The 17,159-nt window shown below is 41.7% G+C and overlaps 1 protein-coding gene across 4 annotated transcripts in view; it reads right to left on the reverse strand.

The window, feature by feature from the left end:
* The window catches only part of myrip (myosin VIIA and Rab interacting protein), a 107,230-nt gene that overhangs the window by 6,205 nt on the left and 83,866 nt on the right, over positions 1-17,159 (reverse strand). For 2 of the 4 annotated variants that reach the window (XM_034862121.1, XM_034862120.1), the window contains exons 5-13: positions 11,445-11,525; positions 9,831-9,928; positions 9,453-9,533; positions 8,685-8,846; positions 6,062-6,230; positions 5,022-5,548; positions 3,121-3,270; positions 2,171-2,944; positions 1,762-1,824 (exon numbers count right to left, since the gene is read on the reverse strand). In XM_034862121.1, coding sequence (XP_034718012.1) covers positions 1,762-1,824; positions 2,171-2,944; positions 3,121-3,270; positions 5,022-5,548; positions 6,062-6,230; positions 8,685-8,846; positions 9,453-9,533; positions 9,831-9,928; positions 11,445-11,525 — 2,105 coding nt within the window. The remainder of the gene's footprint in view (positions 1-1,761; positions 1,825-2,170; positions 2,945-3,120; positions 3,271-5,021; positions 5,549-6,061; positions 6,231-8,684; positions 8,847-9,452; positions 9,534-9,830; positions 9,929-11,444; positions 11,526-17,159) is intronic. The other 2 variants (XM_034862123.1, XM_034862122.1) reach the window with 1 other exon arrangement.

The raw sequence follows: 17,159 nt of genomic DNA on the forward strand, positions 1-17,159 counted from the left end.
GGAAGAACAGAAGCACTCAGGGAAAACCCACGCTGACACGGGAGGTGTATTGGTCTTAGTTGGAGGGCCTGCCTGACCTCTACCTCAGCTTTGAGTTTGGTGTAAGGCTTGAGGTTGGTTCAAGTCAGTTCCTCCAGTCTTATTTTTCAGTTTGCTCATCTCTTGACGGATGGCAAACTGCTCACTCCTGATCCTCTTTCACCCTTTCAGTGTGAGACTTTTTCTCTGCCACAAGTTGTCTCCGTCTCCAGCCTGGCAGAGAGCTCACCCACCTTCTCCTCACTGCAGGCCATATTCTGCTCCGTGCCTTGTCATCTCTGTTCAAAGTTTTCTCTCTCTAAAAAGTACTGTATTACATCTCGAAATGACTCAAGTGAAATGATACTGCCATTGGAGTAAACATGTTCTCAATCCCAAAATGATTGACAGGTCAAACACAACAACAAAACACAGCTTTTATGTATAATTTCAACACATCAGTTATATTTGTGGAAATATCTGTAATCAGGAGCCGATTTCGAACCTTTCATGTAAATACAAAATAAAGCCACAAATATCTGAGTCATCGTCACGTTTTCCCTTGTTTGCATCAAAGTGAGCCGTCCTGGTTGGTTTCTAAAGGTGCTGTGAAAACCAGCACAAATAGATCACACTAGTATATGTGTCACACACACACACATACACACAAAAGACACACATTACTCACAGGAGCTCTTATAATGAGTCTGACTAATGACCAACATCAACCCACACGCCTCAAATGTAACACTACAGGATGTGAGCATGCAAGTGCCTGTCCAAGTGTGTGTGTGTGTGCATTTTATGTCTATCGACCGGTCTTTGTGTGGGTTTTGACTTGTCTGTATGTTCATGAATGGAGTGGATTTACTATATGAAAATATCAATACTGGAAACCTGCTAAGGGAACCTATATAATACGTAGAGTTTATGAAATGAAAATAATCAACTTATTATGTTTGAATATCTCAACCATAGCTGTGTCCCAATGCCATAATAACTTACATAAGGAATTCAGTATCTTTGTGTACAGTTTATAGTTGATTTTGTCACATTTCTAGTATGATCACACTACATTCCTAAATGGTGCATTTTCCTTCATAAGCAACTTTTTATACTTAAAAAGGATGTCATTGTCATTTGTTCAATATACTGTATGGATACCTCTTGTCACTGGGAACTCATGTTAATTGTTTTGGATGCTCCTGCTCGATGCATTTCAGGAGATATTTATGTTTGTACTTTACAGTACTCACTCTAACTCAAACTGCCTCTGTCTTATTCAGCTAAACCTGTAGATGAAAAAAGGGATAGCTACAGCAACATCACTGAGGCAGTCAAAAGAAATTAGGAGAAGTTGTCTTCATAAACTCAACTGGGCCTGTGGCTGTGTTCCATTTTGACCTTTTGAGGCTTTTATTAATGAAAGAAATTATAATGCAGCTCCTCGATCATAGATGGATTCCGGTAGGATTCTTAAAAGCCACTGCAAGGGACTTTGCCTTGCTGTTTTCTTTTGAGGGACTAACTGCTAAAATGTTACCACTTTATGTTTACACAGCTACACCAATGTGACGCTGCATGCTAATTTAGCTGTAAACAGGCCTGAAGATTCATCTGCAGAAAAAACGCACCTGTGTGTGTAAGTGTGTGTGCATGGTAAGATGGAAAGTTTAATTAGAGTTGCAACCTTGCATCTGAAAACCATCTCAGAATCCTTTTGCTTTCTAGTCGATGTCTCACCTGCTGTAAGAGTGAGGAGAGCAACTGAAGCCTCTGCTGTTGCTCCAAGTCATTCTGTCCCTCCTGACACACACACACACACACACACACACACACACACACACACACACACACACACACACACACACACACACACACACACACACACACACACACACACACACACACACACACACACAGCAAAAAAGAAAGAAAGCACAGAAAAAAGGAGAAAAGACAGGATGAGGGACACAGAAAGACAGCAGGGATTGTCACATAAATAAAGAGAGGAATGTGGGAGGATTATGAGTTGTTGAGAGTGAAGTGAGGAAAAAAAAAGAATGTCTTAAAAGGCAGACAGACAGAAAGCACCAAAAGCAGACAACGAGCGGAAAACACAAATCAATCTACGATTCTCGAATCTCTTTACCTGGTTGTCTGACAGCGCCCTCTCCTGAGAAGAAGGTGTAATAGCAGGTGAACTTGTGCTGGATCCACTCCTTCTTACTCCTCCTTTCTGTCCTGCTGCTTTCGCCATATCTCTTTTATGTTGTCTCTTACTTTGTCTGTTTGGCTCTCTGTTACCCCCCCTCTTTTTCTCGCGGTCACCTACATTCACTTCCAAGCATTCTTCTCCCATCTCTAACCGCCTCTCCCTGCCTCTCCCATCCTCTCTAACTGAAGGACTCTTTATTAGTCTCTCACTTCTTTTCACCACTTGTCCATTCACTTGTTCCACTGTTTCACACACTTTCTCTCTTTCTTTACTGCCGGTCCTGACTCTTAACCCGTCACTTCCCTTCTGCCTTTCTCTTTCAGTGTCTTTTGGCCTCGTCTTCTCTCTCTGTCTGTCACTTTCTTTATCGGTCTGCTTTGTGCACTCCTCCTCAGATGAGCTGCTGTCTTTGCTGTTAGCACGGCTGACCAGCTGGCTGAGTCTGGATCTTAGCTCCTCTTCCAGAGGGTCTCCAGGCCCTGAGCTAAAGGGTGATTGCTGGGACGCCGGAGCCAGAGTGTGGGGCTGTGGAGGGCTCAGTGCTGCTGAATTCGGGGCCACTGTGTCCAAGTCACCCGGCTCGGGTGTCACGGTGTCTAATTTGAAGGTGTCTGGTGCAGTTGTGGCCGTTGGCGTAGTGTTAGGTTCTGACTGTTCCTCACTTAGACCCCTCTTCAGAAGGGTGTTGAGTAAAAAACCACTATTCTCCTTTAGTGGGGAGACAAAGGGACATAAATATATATTAATTATTTTATCATAACACAGAGTAGAAACAAGACTAGACATTTCTGCCTCCCAATGGGGAAACAATATGTTACACTGGATTTTTTACTGGGATGGCGAGAATCAATTAGAAACCACATGCAAGTGTGATGATATCTTACCTGTACAAATGGGTAGATGGACTGTGTGTGGCTCTGGCCTCCAGCTTTGCTCTGCTCTGTTGACGACTCTCTCTTGCTTTTCCTGCGTCGCCGTGATCTTCTGATCGGGTCGCTCTGCCTCTCCTCCGCCTCACTGCTGTCTCCCATCACCTAGGAACATTACATTCACTCAAGTAAAGTTCTGAAGTAGTTACTGGTCACGCTTGGGAATACGATTATAAAAAAAAAACTACAGTTGCCAGCTTGTATTGCCGTATGCCTCTGCCAACCAGTCAAGATGCAGTTAATTCATGTAATAAACTGACTCACATTTGTAGTAAAGACTTTGTATTATTGTATTATTTGGCAAAATTTTGATGCTTCACGCAGATCTTCAACCCAGCAGCACAGAGGACCTATACAATCACAAGTTTCAAGATAAATGTTCCCATTTCAGTATTCAACCAAACACTCTCCTTCTGTTCCTGAGTTATAGTTTTGAATAATGACCAAAAATGTGTCCTCGCAGAACTTTATGTTGTCACAGTAAAGGTGAGTAGTGACATTTTGGATTTGGAAAGTCATCACTTTATCCTTTTATCCTGTTAGACATTTGTGTGAAATGTTTTTCCAATTAGTGTAAAAGTTCTTGAGTTATTGCTAAAAAGGCGTTTTGTCCGGTCCCAGCGACCTTGCCCTTTGACCACCAAAAATCAATCAATCCTTCAGTCCGTGACGATGTTTATGCCAAACTGGAGATACCCTGTTCATGAGAATGGGACAGAAGGCAACTCAAAAACATAATGCCTGTGGCAGTGTCTTGTTATTTTTCATAATCTGAGTTGTTACCATTCCCATCAAATATTTGTACATTTTTTACATTGTTCTGTTGGTTCTTTTACTTAAAGTTTTTCCTTGCTTAACCAGAGGTGTCCAAAGTAATCCCATTACTGGGGTTTAGAAAGACTTCGGTAGAAGTATCAACTCAAGCTTTTTACTCAAGTAAAAGTGTAAAAGTACTGGTTTCAAAACTGGGCTACCTAAACTGTAAAAGTAAAAGTAATGTAAGGGTAAAAAATGCCATTTAGGACAAAATCTTAGGCCGCGCCGCAGGGGACTATAGTGCACTACCCCGCGTCCCTGAAAAAACATTTTCTAAAAGGCTTTATTGACTATATTATATTAAAATGTTAATGTTAAAAGATTTTTGATGCACCTGTTTCAGCTGTATTTATTCCCATTGAACGTATTTTAGTACAATGCAAATACATTAAAGAACCATATATGTGTACTACTGAGCATTAACATGTGTTTCATGGAGTGGAAGATATGATAACTAGTGTCCTTTAAGTATGGAAATGGTGCAAAAAGTCAAACTTCAGAGGCATGTTATCATTAGCCTTTATTGGAATGTAAATGTACACTCAAGCTAAGCTGTAGGAATTTGGAAGGGCAACAAATTCACTCCATCCAAATGGCACGATCTATCTGGATAGTTTTTTTTTGGGGGGTGTTTTTTTGAAAAATAACAAGCCGGAATGAAAACAAGCCAAACTAAAATAGGAGTAACAAGTCTCTTTTTTAATGTATAAGTTAGAAAGTACAGATAATTGCGTGAAAATGTAAGGAGTAGAAGTAAAAAGTCTGCTGTAAAATAACTCAAGTAAATTATAGATACCCAAAATTTCTACTTAAGTAAATAAGACACCTTTGTGCTTAACTTGCTAGATAATAAGTGTAATTTCCCCCCGGGGGATCAATAAACAGTATAACTAAATGAGAAATTAATAAATAATGAGAAACAAACTAATCCCATCTAATAATATAAAACCCATTATTTGCATAAGACTTTGAAGTACAGAATATTTATAATGTAAATACAATATAATGTACAGTTATAATGTAATGTAAAGACAAATTACCTTAGGGTTAAAGTTGACATCCAGTGCCTCTGAGTGGAGTCGATAGGGAGATGGGTTCTGGTGAAGGTCTTGTTGGTAGAGCGGCTGGTGATGAGGGTGCAGGTGTGTTTCCGGCGGTCCTTTCTTCCTCAGCAGGTTGTGAGGCGGTTTGCGAGGACTTGCGGACAGCACTGATGAGGCCTCTGAGTCGGAGTTGAGAGTCTCTGTGTTGGTGTACTGGCCAGAGGACGGCGAGGTAATTGGAAGGTGCTGGGTGTACGTCCACTCCGGGTCGTGCTGCGAGTCTGTGTAGTAAGTCTCGTCGGAGAGTTTCCGCCGAAACTGTCGCAACGCTGCACCCCAGCCGCCTTTGTCGTCCTCCTCAGAGTCAGATCCCATCTCATCGTAAGCCGACACGACGCCGGACTCCTTTTCCAACACGCTGAACACCAGGCTCTTCCTCTTGGTTAGCAGGCTGGGCCGGGACATCTGTGAGCTATGCAGAGCGATCCAGTTACCGTCTGGGCTCTGGAGCACTGAGGATGCGCCTGGAAGAACGTAAACAGACCGCAGGAAGTTTGGAAAAACTCACTCCTATTTCCAACTGCACTTTTTTGATAGGCCGTGTGACCCCAATTTCTTCAAGAGTCAATAAGCACAGTGGCAACAGCAGAAGCAATTGAAAAACATTGATGTTTATATGGACTTTTTTGTAGTTTTTACCGTAGTAAACACTTTGAAAACCAGTGGAACCACTGACTTCAAGATGAACTTTAAGATATATGGGCACAAGTTAAACTACTTTACAGTTAAATTCCCCAAAAGCATTGTTTCACCAGTGACCAGGTTTGGATTAAATAAGATTCAAGTATTACATTTGAAAAGGACATGGTGGTGCTGTCACTATTTTACCCTAGTATGCACGGCATCATTAATATATTAGTAGGCAATGCTTTAATCAATGCAATTGTGTATCCTTTGCGTCTGCATCTGAGATCAGGAGGACTCAAAAGAACACAGCCTTGCCAACTGACATTAAACAGTGTGAGTGGGATATTTACTGGAGTTGTCCAGGCGGTCAACACTCTTCCAGGTGGGTAGAGATGTGGCCTTGCCCTCTCTCTTGAGAGAAGCGTATTCCTGCAAGCCGCCTCCTGCCCCGGCCCCCTCCTCGTCTGTACCCTTCTCCGGGGAGTCGTCACTGGTGAGGGAGAACGCGGACCGCGACCGCTGCAAGCACACACATAAAACACACGCTGGTTTGAGACACACAAATGTGGTTTGTGAGCAGCTAAAAATGTTGCCGTGACTGAATTGTATAATGCAGACTCACAAGTGCATGCTGGCATAAATTCAATAGTGAAAGTTAGAGGTCTGGTTGACAACTCTGGAAAAGTTCATCACAAGAACATCACACATTTTTTAATATCGAGCCATTGCTAACTTGAGTCTGAGAAGGTGTTTAAGACAGACATCCGGTCAAAGCAGCTCCAGTCAGGTTATTACTGCTTGGGCAGAGGCAGCAACACAGTGGCTAGGAGCAGTCACATATAATATCCACATACAGTAGTCACATAATATAAAGGAGAGCACTTGGTCCAGCTGGCTAGTCTACTTCCTGTCTGGGCACAATCTGTTCAGTCATCAATCTCATCAGCAGGTGGAGCTAGAAGACAACTAAATAACAAGGCAGACAGCAGAGCCTCTACAAGTCTATATTTATGTATGTGTGTGTGTGTGTGTGCGTGTGTGTGTGTGTGTGTAAGACATGTATGACCAACTACCTTTATGTATGATCATAAAATATCTCTATAATGAACTAAATATGTTCAAAATGTTCACTAAAAATACACTAAAAAAAGGGACTAATTTAAGTTTGAGATTATATTTTTTTGGTTAAATTAGGGCTGGATTAAACAGAAATATTGAATCAAATTTGTGGATATGCACTTGAAATTTGTGGGCAACTAGGATGTAGATTTAGTGGCTGTGATTTACAGAAGAGGGGATTTAAACCTCATTCAGGTGCATAAACTCACACTATAATCTTTTTGGTGAACATTCGGTCTTGATCCAGATTTAACATCAGAGTGAAAAGACAGCCGTATGTAGGCTACATGTATGTACATATGGCATTATAAGTATAGACTGAACTGTCTAATAGGGCACAGAAGAATTAGAGAAATACAATCTCAGTTCTTACAATAGGTGGGATGCAACATTAAGATTACCCTAAGGATCAATGTTAAGGCAGCACAGATTTTAGAGTGCATTTGCATGCATGGTGTCTTGGTGATTGTGTTGGCAGAGAGCTGATAAACAGAGCCCGTCCCATGGCAGTTTGAGTAGCTGAGGAGGATCCCTTCGTATTTCAAAGGACTTTGATCTTCGCTGAGTTAAACAGCGGGAAACAGAACGGCGAGGCCACGGGAGCGCAGCTTTGATGCTTCGTTCACACACGGGACTATGACAAATCTCAAGCCCCTGCTGGCTGACTAGCAACGCAAATCACTGCCAGGTGTGTGTGCATTGTCGATTTGTGCATGTGTTCCCGTGTGTGCTATATAACTGTCTGTGCCCGTGAAACCTGGGTGTTGTTACCATATTGTATGTACTCAGAATTGACTCGTACTTGGTTGAAATTACATTTGCAGTATCTTTAAAGCCTTCCTTTAGGGAGAAAATCCACAGTAAAACACTTCAAACAGTGGAAAAAGTGCTATTAGACATGCACATAGGGGTTTATTTTCTTGCTTGGTGCTCCTTTTTTCTTAATCTTCAGAAAATTTTGAAACTTCCAGTAGATGAAACTCAAAGAGCAGCAAGTGCCTGCCAAGTCCAAGCAATCCTTTAAATTAATTCCTTTATTGTTTTTACAGTTTCAGGTTGCATATAATAATAATAATAATTCATTATTCACATTATATAGCGCTTTATTATAGACACACAAAGCGCTTTGGGGGGGGTGAAGATTATACTCTACCACCACCAATGTGTAGCTCCCACCTGGGTGATAAACTGCAGCCTTACAACGCCAGACACTCAACACACATCAGCTCAGTAGAGAGGAAGAGACCATGTTTTTAGTAGTGGGGGAAACTAGAGCACCCAGAGAAATCCAGAACATCATCAAAATACACATCAAGGGGTCAGACCCCGCACCACTGGCTTTCTATACAACAGATACAAGAGCCACAAAGCATGTCTGGCAAAGAAAGAGACCAGAGTACATTGCTTAATGACACTGTGTGTGTGTGTGTGTGTGTGTGTGTGTGTGTGTGTGTGTGTGTGTGTGTGTGTGTGTGTGTGTGTGTGTGTGTGTGTGTGTGTGTGTGTGTGACCAGTGCTACTAAAAGGTTTGTGATTTTTTTTAACTAACACAACATTCCTGTGTTTTTTTAAACCAGACAAACACACAGCGTCTGGTCCACCCAGAGGAACAAATACCTAAACACAGACAGAGGGAACTGTATACTGTACGTGCTGTGAAAATAATTGAAAAAAACCAACCCATCCTTCTTTAAACACATGATGCACGAGATGAAAGCAAAATGCTTCTGGCCAAGATTCTGCAGTTCACACCCATCACCACCCGCTTGTTACAGGGCAGTTTTGTTTGGACTTATATGGACGGATATATGGTTATTTGTTGTGTTAAACAGTTTTAGTGGGGCAAAGACTGACCCAGAGGGAGTTTGAGGTCTTGAGGGGGTCCTGCGGTCCTTGGGTAGATGCTTGAGGCTGAGACGGAGAGGGGAGGTCACTGGACTGGATCAGGGACTGAGGCTGAGGCCAGACAGAGTCATACTCTGTCTGCATCTCTGAACGCCTCCTCCTCTGGATGATCTGAGAAGCAAACAGAGGAAGGAGAAGAAGAAAGTGAATGAAGACAAAGCTTTGATTAAATAATACATTAAAATATTAATAATTGCAAACTGGAAGATGCAAATCCTGTAACAGAATTTTACTTAGACATGAATAGTTTGCAATAATGAAACTTTAAAACCAATAATTCAAGTGGAGATACAAAAATACATTTTCTTAAGTTCACTTATAACGACTTAATGGCCAACATATGACAATTAAAAGGGAATGCAATCAAACAACTGCCAACTTTGTCTCCATTTACTATGCATTTGCAAGTTACAAGACATGATTTAATGATGGTTGTCATTTGAATCTTATTCAAACTAAAATATGTTCAAAGACTCTGTCCTTTTCTCCAAAGAGTTCTGTGATCCCATTTTTTTTCTATTTTTTTTAAAAGAGATACTTTTATTTAACATTTTACAGGCCTACTGATCTGTTAAGTCTGTTAAAGAAAAGAAAAATCGTGAACTAAAGACCGAGGTGGGACCTAGCGTAATGCAATACATTTTTTTCATTTTCTAGTGGGCAGAACTACACAAACAAAAGGAAATGAACATTTAAAAATAAACTTACTCAACCTACTTTTTGTACAATTGTTGTGGCGAGTTCTTCTATGAGCTCCTCTTTGTGGTCCTGCAGATACCGAGCCTCATTCTGCTTTTCCTACACACACGCACACACACACACACACACACACACACACACACATGCGCACGCACACACGCACACACACACAGTTCAAAGTGCATGTGAATATCCTGGGAAGGGTATGTGCAGACGTCTTAGCCTAAAACCATGATTTCATGCCTGCATCATACTGATATTAAGAAGACAGAAGTCAGAGGCCATGACAGAGAAACCAGGCATAGAAAAGAGGGGCAATCGGAGAAGAGAGGAGGGAGACAGAGAGGAAAAGAAAGAAAGAAAGAAAGGAAGAAGAGTAACGGAGGGATGTCTCACCAAGCTGTCGCCAAACTCCTCTGCCTTAGCGATGGCCTCCTCTATAGCCTCCTCAGCAACACGCAGGGCAACTGTGAGCGTCTCTGCCATACTGTGTCCTGGTATCAAACACATGAGCCACACGTAAACATGGCTGAGCTGTTTCACCTGCAGAAAACAACCTCTAGACAACCCTTCAAACAATTCCAAGTGAAATGATTACGGAATGTGATATTTTATGTGTGATGTTTATTATGTGATGTTTTATTTAGCGGAATAACATCACCTTGACCTATCCAATATTTCTAAGCAGATTTCCTATGCTGTCTTCTGATAAAAAAGAAAAAAGCCTTTTGTGGCTCCAGAGTGAGTTGCGTAAAGTGTTGGTTGGGGCTGAAGACTACAAGTTTGCAAATGAAAGAATTCTGGCGGTGTGAAGGAAAAAGAGATCCTACCAGACCTCTGCAGCTGGCTCTGCAGCCGCTACTAGCTTACCACACCAAATCTCTAACCTCACTCTCGGCGCGCTAGTTGCATTGTAGGTAATGTAGGTGCCAGGTTTTGACAAGAAAGAAGAACGTGTGGAATAAAAAAAGACGATATCTCTGGTTCAGCTACATCAATTTTTATTCTTTTTTTGTCCATCGAAGTCAAGGTGCGATGCTAAATAGATAGAGCACTCTTATATCGTTCAAATGCAGATGCTCCTAACAAATTTTATTCCTAGCTTTAACCCTTCAACTAAAAAAAAGTGTACGTATTTATTTCTGTAAATAAGTATACACAAAAAACAGTACAGTGGTAGAAAACAATGTATCATGGTTTAAACTACCCATTTCAACACAGGTTTAATGAAAGCTCAGATCTCACATACACACGCACACACACACACACACACACACACACACACACACACACACACACACACACACACACACACACACACACACACACACACACACACACACACACACACACACACACACACACACAGTGTTTGTTTGTGGGCTTCTTAAGAGTTGCCATCATCTCAATGGCAGATCTTGATCATTGCATAAACAACTGATAATTACTGGCAATCAAATTAAATTTGCTTCATCCAGAGATTGGGGCTATTTGGTTGTTTGCGTATTTATTTGTGTATAAAGGTTTTTTTAGCAGTAAATGGTGCAAGGATATGTGTCTAAATGTGTTGCCTGTGGTGTGTAGGAGGCTATCATTTTATCTGTGCGTGTGTGTGCATTTGTTCGAGACAGCATGTCAGTGGTTTTATGTGTATCCTGTGGATTCATGCGTGTGAATTTTAATGTGTGTTCAGTTTAATGATCAACAAGGACTGTCGCTCTGTTTCAACACCCTTTAGTGTTGTGTAACACTGATTTGATCCTCCCCCCTACACACATGCCCTTTGCAGAATGGTCTCTATAAGGAAAGGCAACAATTAATGAGCAATAAACATAAAAACAAAACCTTTTAAGAAAATGGGACAAATGGTGTAGAAAAAAATCAATACGGCCAAAACAGTAGGCAAGAAGAGACTCTAGAGTGGAAAAGATAATGTCGATTATAATTGTGACTGAAATTACCCATCTGCACTGTCACAAACCGCTGCCCGTTCATCACCGCATCTCTCACCTTCACTCTGTTTGTAGAAGGCGGAGTCGCTGCCACAGACGCTGCCATCGTTGTCGTTGCTTCCCTCGTGAACACTGCTTTCTAAAGGGGGAGAGAAAGATAAATGAAGTTGCCAGATAAAAGCCTTCAAACTGATGCCTGTCACACAAATGCAAATATCCTGCTCATATCATACCATATAATAATGTAGCTGCACAATCTTTTACACAGTTGCCACATTACAAGTAGCTTATACTGCGCACAATGCCACTAAACCCCTTTTTGTACTCTTGTCAACTGTATTCCCAACTCCATCTTGTCATCTTGTCAATTACATTGTCTTGTTTCTTCTATTTAGTGCCTTTCCCTGTTGTGCATAAAAAAACACACAAAATAAAACAAAATGACAGCTGAAAGAAAATTACAATTCTTTTTGCCTCAGAAACTAAACATGCTTTATGACACTTATCAAAGGCCTATTCTCAGTGCATATACGCATCATCATGTAGTTTGTTGGTTTCTTTAAATCTCATTCAGGCCAAGTCTCTTGTGTGTGCTATATTTGTGAACATATCCTTTTCAAACTAACTCCAAAATCTAGAAATACAGCATTTTCTGTGACATTTCATGACAATTTGGGAGTATAATTCTAAGACAGGTCTACTTAAAGAGCTGGAAAAGCCAGGAGAAGGTGTAGTGGCTACAGTGTAGTGGTTTTGAAGGCTACATATTCCCTTAGAGGCCCATTAACTCCCGTTAGACATCTCTCCTGAGGTTTGCATTTATTGTGTGCCTTCTCAACAGTCCATCTGTAAAATTGAAGAGAACATAAATGGACATGCAGGTTATTAAAAAGACAAACTGCCAGACAAAGCTGAAAGGAGAGGGATTTGGAGACCACCAAGGTAGAATATAATGCTACTGGAATGAGGGAAGTCCATCCTCTAACTAACCACTACATTTCCATCTAATTCTCTGGCCACAGTCCATCCATACCCACTCTTAAACATGGCTCCAGACAAAACACAAGAGCACCCTGGCACCAGTTCAACCTCGAGTCTCAACTTTAGCTCATTTCCATCCCCTAACCAGAGCCAAAACCAAACTAAACCTATCCCTGTTGGCAAAACACAAGCACAACCAAACTCCTGTCCTTGGCTGGTCTCCTTCGCCTCCAACGTTTGTTTAGTCAACACTGTCCTATTGCTGCTCCTATTGGACAGGCTGCAGCTTCTGACTGAACGCCCAAGCCGCTAAAATGCTTGCTGGTTCTGTCCGCCTTCAAGGAGCCAGAACCAGTCACCGATCTCTGCCATAGCTAACTATATACAGGAATACAGCCAAACACCCAGCAATCACTCTTCTATGCCACAATGTTGCCAATGGATGCGTTCTTGGTTTCTCCCACAAGCGTACGTCTTATTGAAATACATACATTTCACATATAATAGCAATTAATGTAATAAATAAATAAATATCATGACTTCACACATGAAAGTATAAAAGCCAGGCAAACAAAAAGAAATACATCAAAATCAAAGAAGGTGGCCTTTTCTATTTCTTTTTCCGTTGACGCATAGGAGTAACACTGCCAGCTGTCACATATGTTATGTCATTTCAGCTTTACTGCAAGATGAACTGCTGTTTGTCAAAGAATTGCGACGTTTCAGTACAGAGCCTGTAAGCCAGCAATCACAAACTCTTAAAGTGACATGCTGTAACGCTTTTTTTTATATTCTTCTACACATACAACAACTGGCAACTTGTGTCTTAACAGTGGCTGCACCTCAAAGATGTGTGTGTAGCTCCACTTGGATGAGTGTGTGTTTGATTTCATGCCACACTGTGTGTATCTCCATTCACAGGCCTAGTCCTCCCAGTCGCAGCAACAAGTCCCCAAACCATTACATGCTCCACCCGTCTTTACTCCCAGAGTTGTCTCACTCTTTCTGAAGCGGCGTTCGACAGAGTCGTACAGTTCTCGCTTGGTTGGAGCTGAATTATGGTTTCTGGGAGTGTGGAAGGGGACAAAAGGTGGGGCAATTACCTGCAGCAGCTCAGGACAAAAGAACTGCTGGCGGAGAAAGTGAGCCGCCTGGCAAGAACCACACACACACACACTACACATTGTAGTCTGGTCTCATTCTTTGCCGGATGTGCTTTGTGGCTTTGATGCTATTTGGTACTTTTACCCAACTAGATTTCAGAGCAAAATATTTTACTTTTCCATCACATTTATCTGACAGCTGTGGTTACTTTTTTCAGATTGAGATTTTACTTATAATCAAACATTAAATCAGTATGATGCATTGGTAAGTGATTTTTTTGAACCCAAACAATTATCTTTCCTTAAAACTAAGTAGCTTATGTTCCAAAAACCTAACCAAACCTTGATCATAGTATTGTCATACACATACAACAGATTTATTTTCCATCTTCAGCATTTTTAAGATGACACTAATCACTAAGAGGGGGACACCACTTCAGTTTAGTTCATCATGCTTTCCACTTATGTCAAATATGATAAGGCAGCAGGGATCCAATGACTAGTGTGACCCAACAGAGTGATGCCTTTGTCTTTAATTTGCCCTGAATGCTGGATGATACTGCTGTCTTGTGATTACAAAGGTGATAAAAGGTCAGAGAGAGAGTGAGTGAGTGAGTGAGTGAGTGAGTGAGTGAGTGAGTGAGTGAGTGAGTGTGTGTGTGTGTGTGTGTGTGTGTGTGTGCGCGTGTGTGTGTGTGTGTGTGTCCAGTACATTTGTCCTCACGTCAAGCTTATGTATTTTTTCCCTTTGTCCCTCACCACTTGCCATTCCTCCACTCGGGGGAGTGGAGAAGTAAATTGCTCGATATCTCCATGGTAACCACACGGACAGCAGTGGCATGGAACTGCAAAGGTCTCTGAGTGTGTGTGCAAATGTGTGTTGTATGCGAGTGAGGTTTCTCTGTGAGTAAGAGAACGGGAAAACTGCATAACCTTTCGGTTAAGAGGCGCAGTGGTGGCCTAAAGGTTAGAGACGCAGGCTTGTGACAGGGACATCGTCTGTCAATCCCCAGACCGACAGGATAAAATCTGGGTGGGGAAAGTGAAAGAGCAGTGCTTGTACCTTCCTCATTTCCACCACTGAGGTGCCCTTGAGCAAAGCCCTTAACCCCCAACCGCTCCAGCGGAGCTGCTCGGTGGCCAGCAGATCAGACTGTGGTTGTACTAGTTAACTTCTAGGTATGAATGTGTGAGTGTGTGAATGTGATCAGGGTGTTCCTGCAAAAAAGAGAGGCTGCCTCTTAGTGAACCTTCCCTGAATAAATGGAAAAGAAAACAATGCATGTTTGGATTGGAATTTCTTTCTCTTTTTTATCATTGTGTTAACAACATTATTATGTTTCCAATATGCTTTTGTAGATGACTGATGTGTAATTTAAATACATATAAGTGGATTTTGGAAGAGAAAGTTAGCAACTTTTATATACTACTGGTATTAGTCAAATACTATTTAACATTTGCAGATGTGCTAGAATTTTGTGCTATGGAAAAGTTAAATGTAGGCAGTGTCCAAAAGCAATTCCTTTAACCACATTTATCGAGGTAAGTCATTCTGACAGATATGTTATGTCCCAAAGAATGAGATACCCTCCTTTTAGTCTCGCATCTTTCTCTATAGCGATGTGAAAGAGGGTCTGGCTAGTCCATACAGCATTCTAGGATGGGAGAAAAAACAAGTGTGGTGTGTAAAACTTCCCAACTTACCTTTAACAACTACTACAAAATAGAGCTGTACAAGCAGAACTTTTATTTTGAAGCAGCATACCACCACACCATCTGCAGCATACAGCTGCTGATGGTGGAAGGTGTTGATAGGTCTTTGTTTGATGTGGACTCCTTATACTTCCGCCTCTCCTTATACTTAAGGTACTGTTTCCCTCTATGTGTGATGCTTGTTTGTTTGAGTTGACTGTGCTGTATTTCTGTTTAAATTGTAACTGGTGTGCCATCTTGGCCAGGTCTCTCTTGGAAAAGAGATTTCAATCTCAAGGGACTCCCTGGTTAAGTAAAGGTTAAATAAAATAAATAAAATAAAAATACTTCTTCAAACCAAGGAAGTGGCGGACTCTTTTTCAGACTGAATGCCTCTTTTCTCTCACCTCTCTTCAGAGACTTTGGCCCCTGGAACGAGTTTGAAGGTCTCTAAACCAGCGAGGGACTCCACCTTCTGCTCCTTCAGCTGGGCAGTTTCTCTCTGGAGTGCCTGCCTGCCTGAACTTTTCCTCAGCTCGGAGCTTGGTGGTGTTAGGCTTGAGGTTGGTTCCAGTCTGATTTTCAGTTTGTTCATCTCTTGATGGATGGCAAACTGCTCACTCATCAGATCCTGGATCCGCTCCTGATCCTCTTTCACCCTTTCAGTGTGAAACTTTTCCTCTGCCTCAAGTTGCTGCTGCTGATCTCTTTGTTGCTGCAACTGCTCATTCAGCTCAAGTCTCAAGCTCCATTCTTTCTGGAGCTCGGTGGTGAGACACTACCTGTTTCCCCAGAGACTTGTTGTCTTTGGTCTCTGTCTCCAGGCTGGCAGAGAGATCAATATTGGTCCTGCAGGCAATATACGGCTCTGCACCATGAAGGCGAGCCGTCAACACCTCGGCCTCTGTACCTTGAGCCTTGTTTCTGTTTCCGTCTTTGAGCTGCTTGGCTCACTTGTTGGAGCACCAGGCTGATATATTAAGTTTAAAGTTCATGGTGCAGTTAGTTGGTTTCTTTTTCTTGCAGATGAATGCATAGTTAAATAATATGGTTTGATGGGACCACTTGAAGCAAAAGAATCAGAAAATCCTGTTTTGCAAATCGCTCATTCAGTGTGAGGATTGAGTTGAGTGAAATGTCAGGAAGAGACAATATGTGAAGAGACAGAGGTAACTAACAAAAGACTGTATAAATAAATGGGACAGGAAAGTCCCACTTAGAGCTAACATTCCTGAGGTGCCAGCAGCAGCAGCAGCAACAGCAGCAACAGCAGCAGGAGGAGGAAGGAGAGTCCAGACGGTTTTCCTTCACTTACAATGCAGCATCTGGCAGCAAACAGTCTCATAAACAACATCGTCAGAATGGCTGAAAGACAAGGCCCTCATTTATCAACCTAACGTCCCTAATGTAGAAACCAGCGCAGATATGAGCGCAGAAATCCTCTTACAACAGGCTTCACATGGGATTCATGAAATGTTCACACCTATAAGAGTGTAAGAATGGTCGTACGTTGATAAAGCAGTGCTTGGAATTATTAATGTAAATACCATGCCCCAATATATTCTCGGTGTTAAGGCCTCGCCCCTACAATTTACAACATGGCAAGACATAATCTGGCTAAGAAGCGGCACTTTTCAGAGGTGGAGATTAAACCCTAGACATATCACTTTAATTTGCAGTAACGTGTCCTGTTTGCCAGTCTAAAAACTGGTATTAGGCTGTAGGAAGAATGTGGAATAGAAGGAGATCACTGATGAGGTCAACAGTGTTGCCGTATTAAATCGGATTCTAGCTGAAGTTTTTTAATTTATACATCGTTGACATGCGTATACTCCTAATAGTAATTTATAGGCTTATATTACAATCTCTAAGGCCTACATGTAGCTTTACTTATAATGAAATAAACACATGGTTTATGCAGTGTTTTTTAAATTTTACTTGTGTTTTGTCATGAGTCATAGTCAGGCAACTGTAAGCTGTGAGGGACAGCTTGTGTC

This window comes from Etheostoma cragini, chromosome 22 (assembly GCF_013103735.1).
Source record: "Etheostoma cragini isolate CJK2018 chromosome 22, CSU_Ecrag_1.0, whole genome shotgun sequence".
In the NCBI taxonomy this organism is placed as follows: Eukaryota; Metazoa; Chordata; class Actinopteri; order Perciformes; family Percidae; genus Etheostoma; species Etheostoma cragini.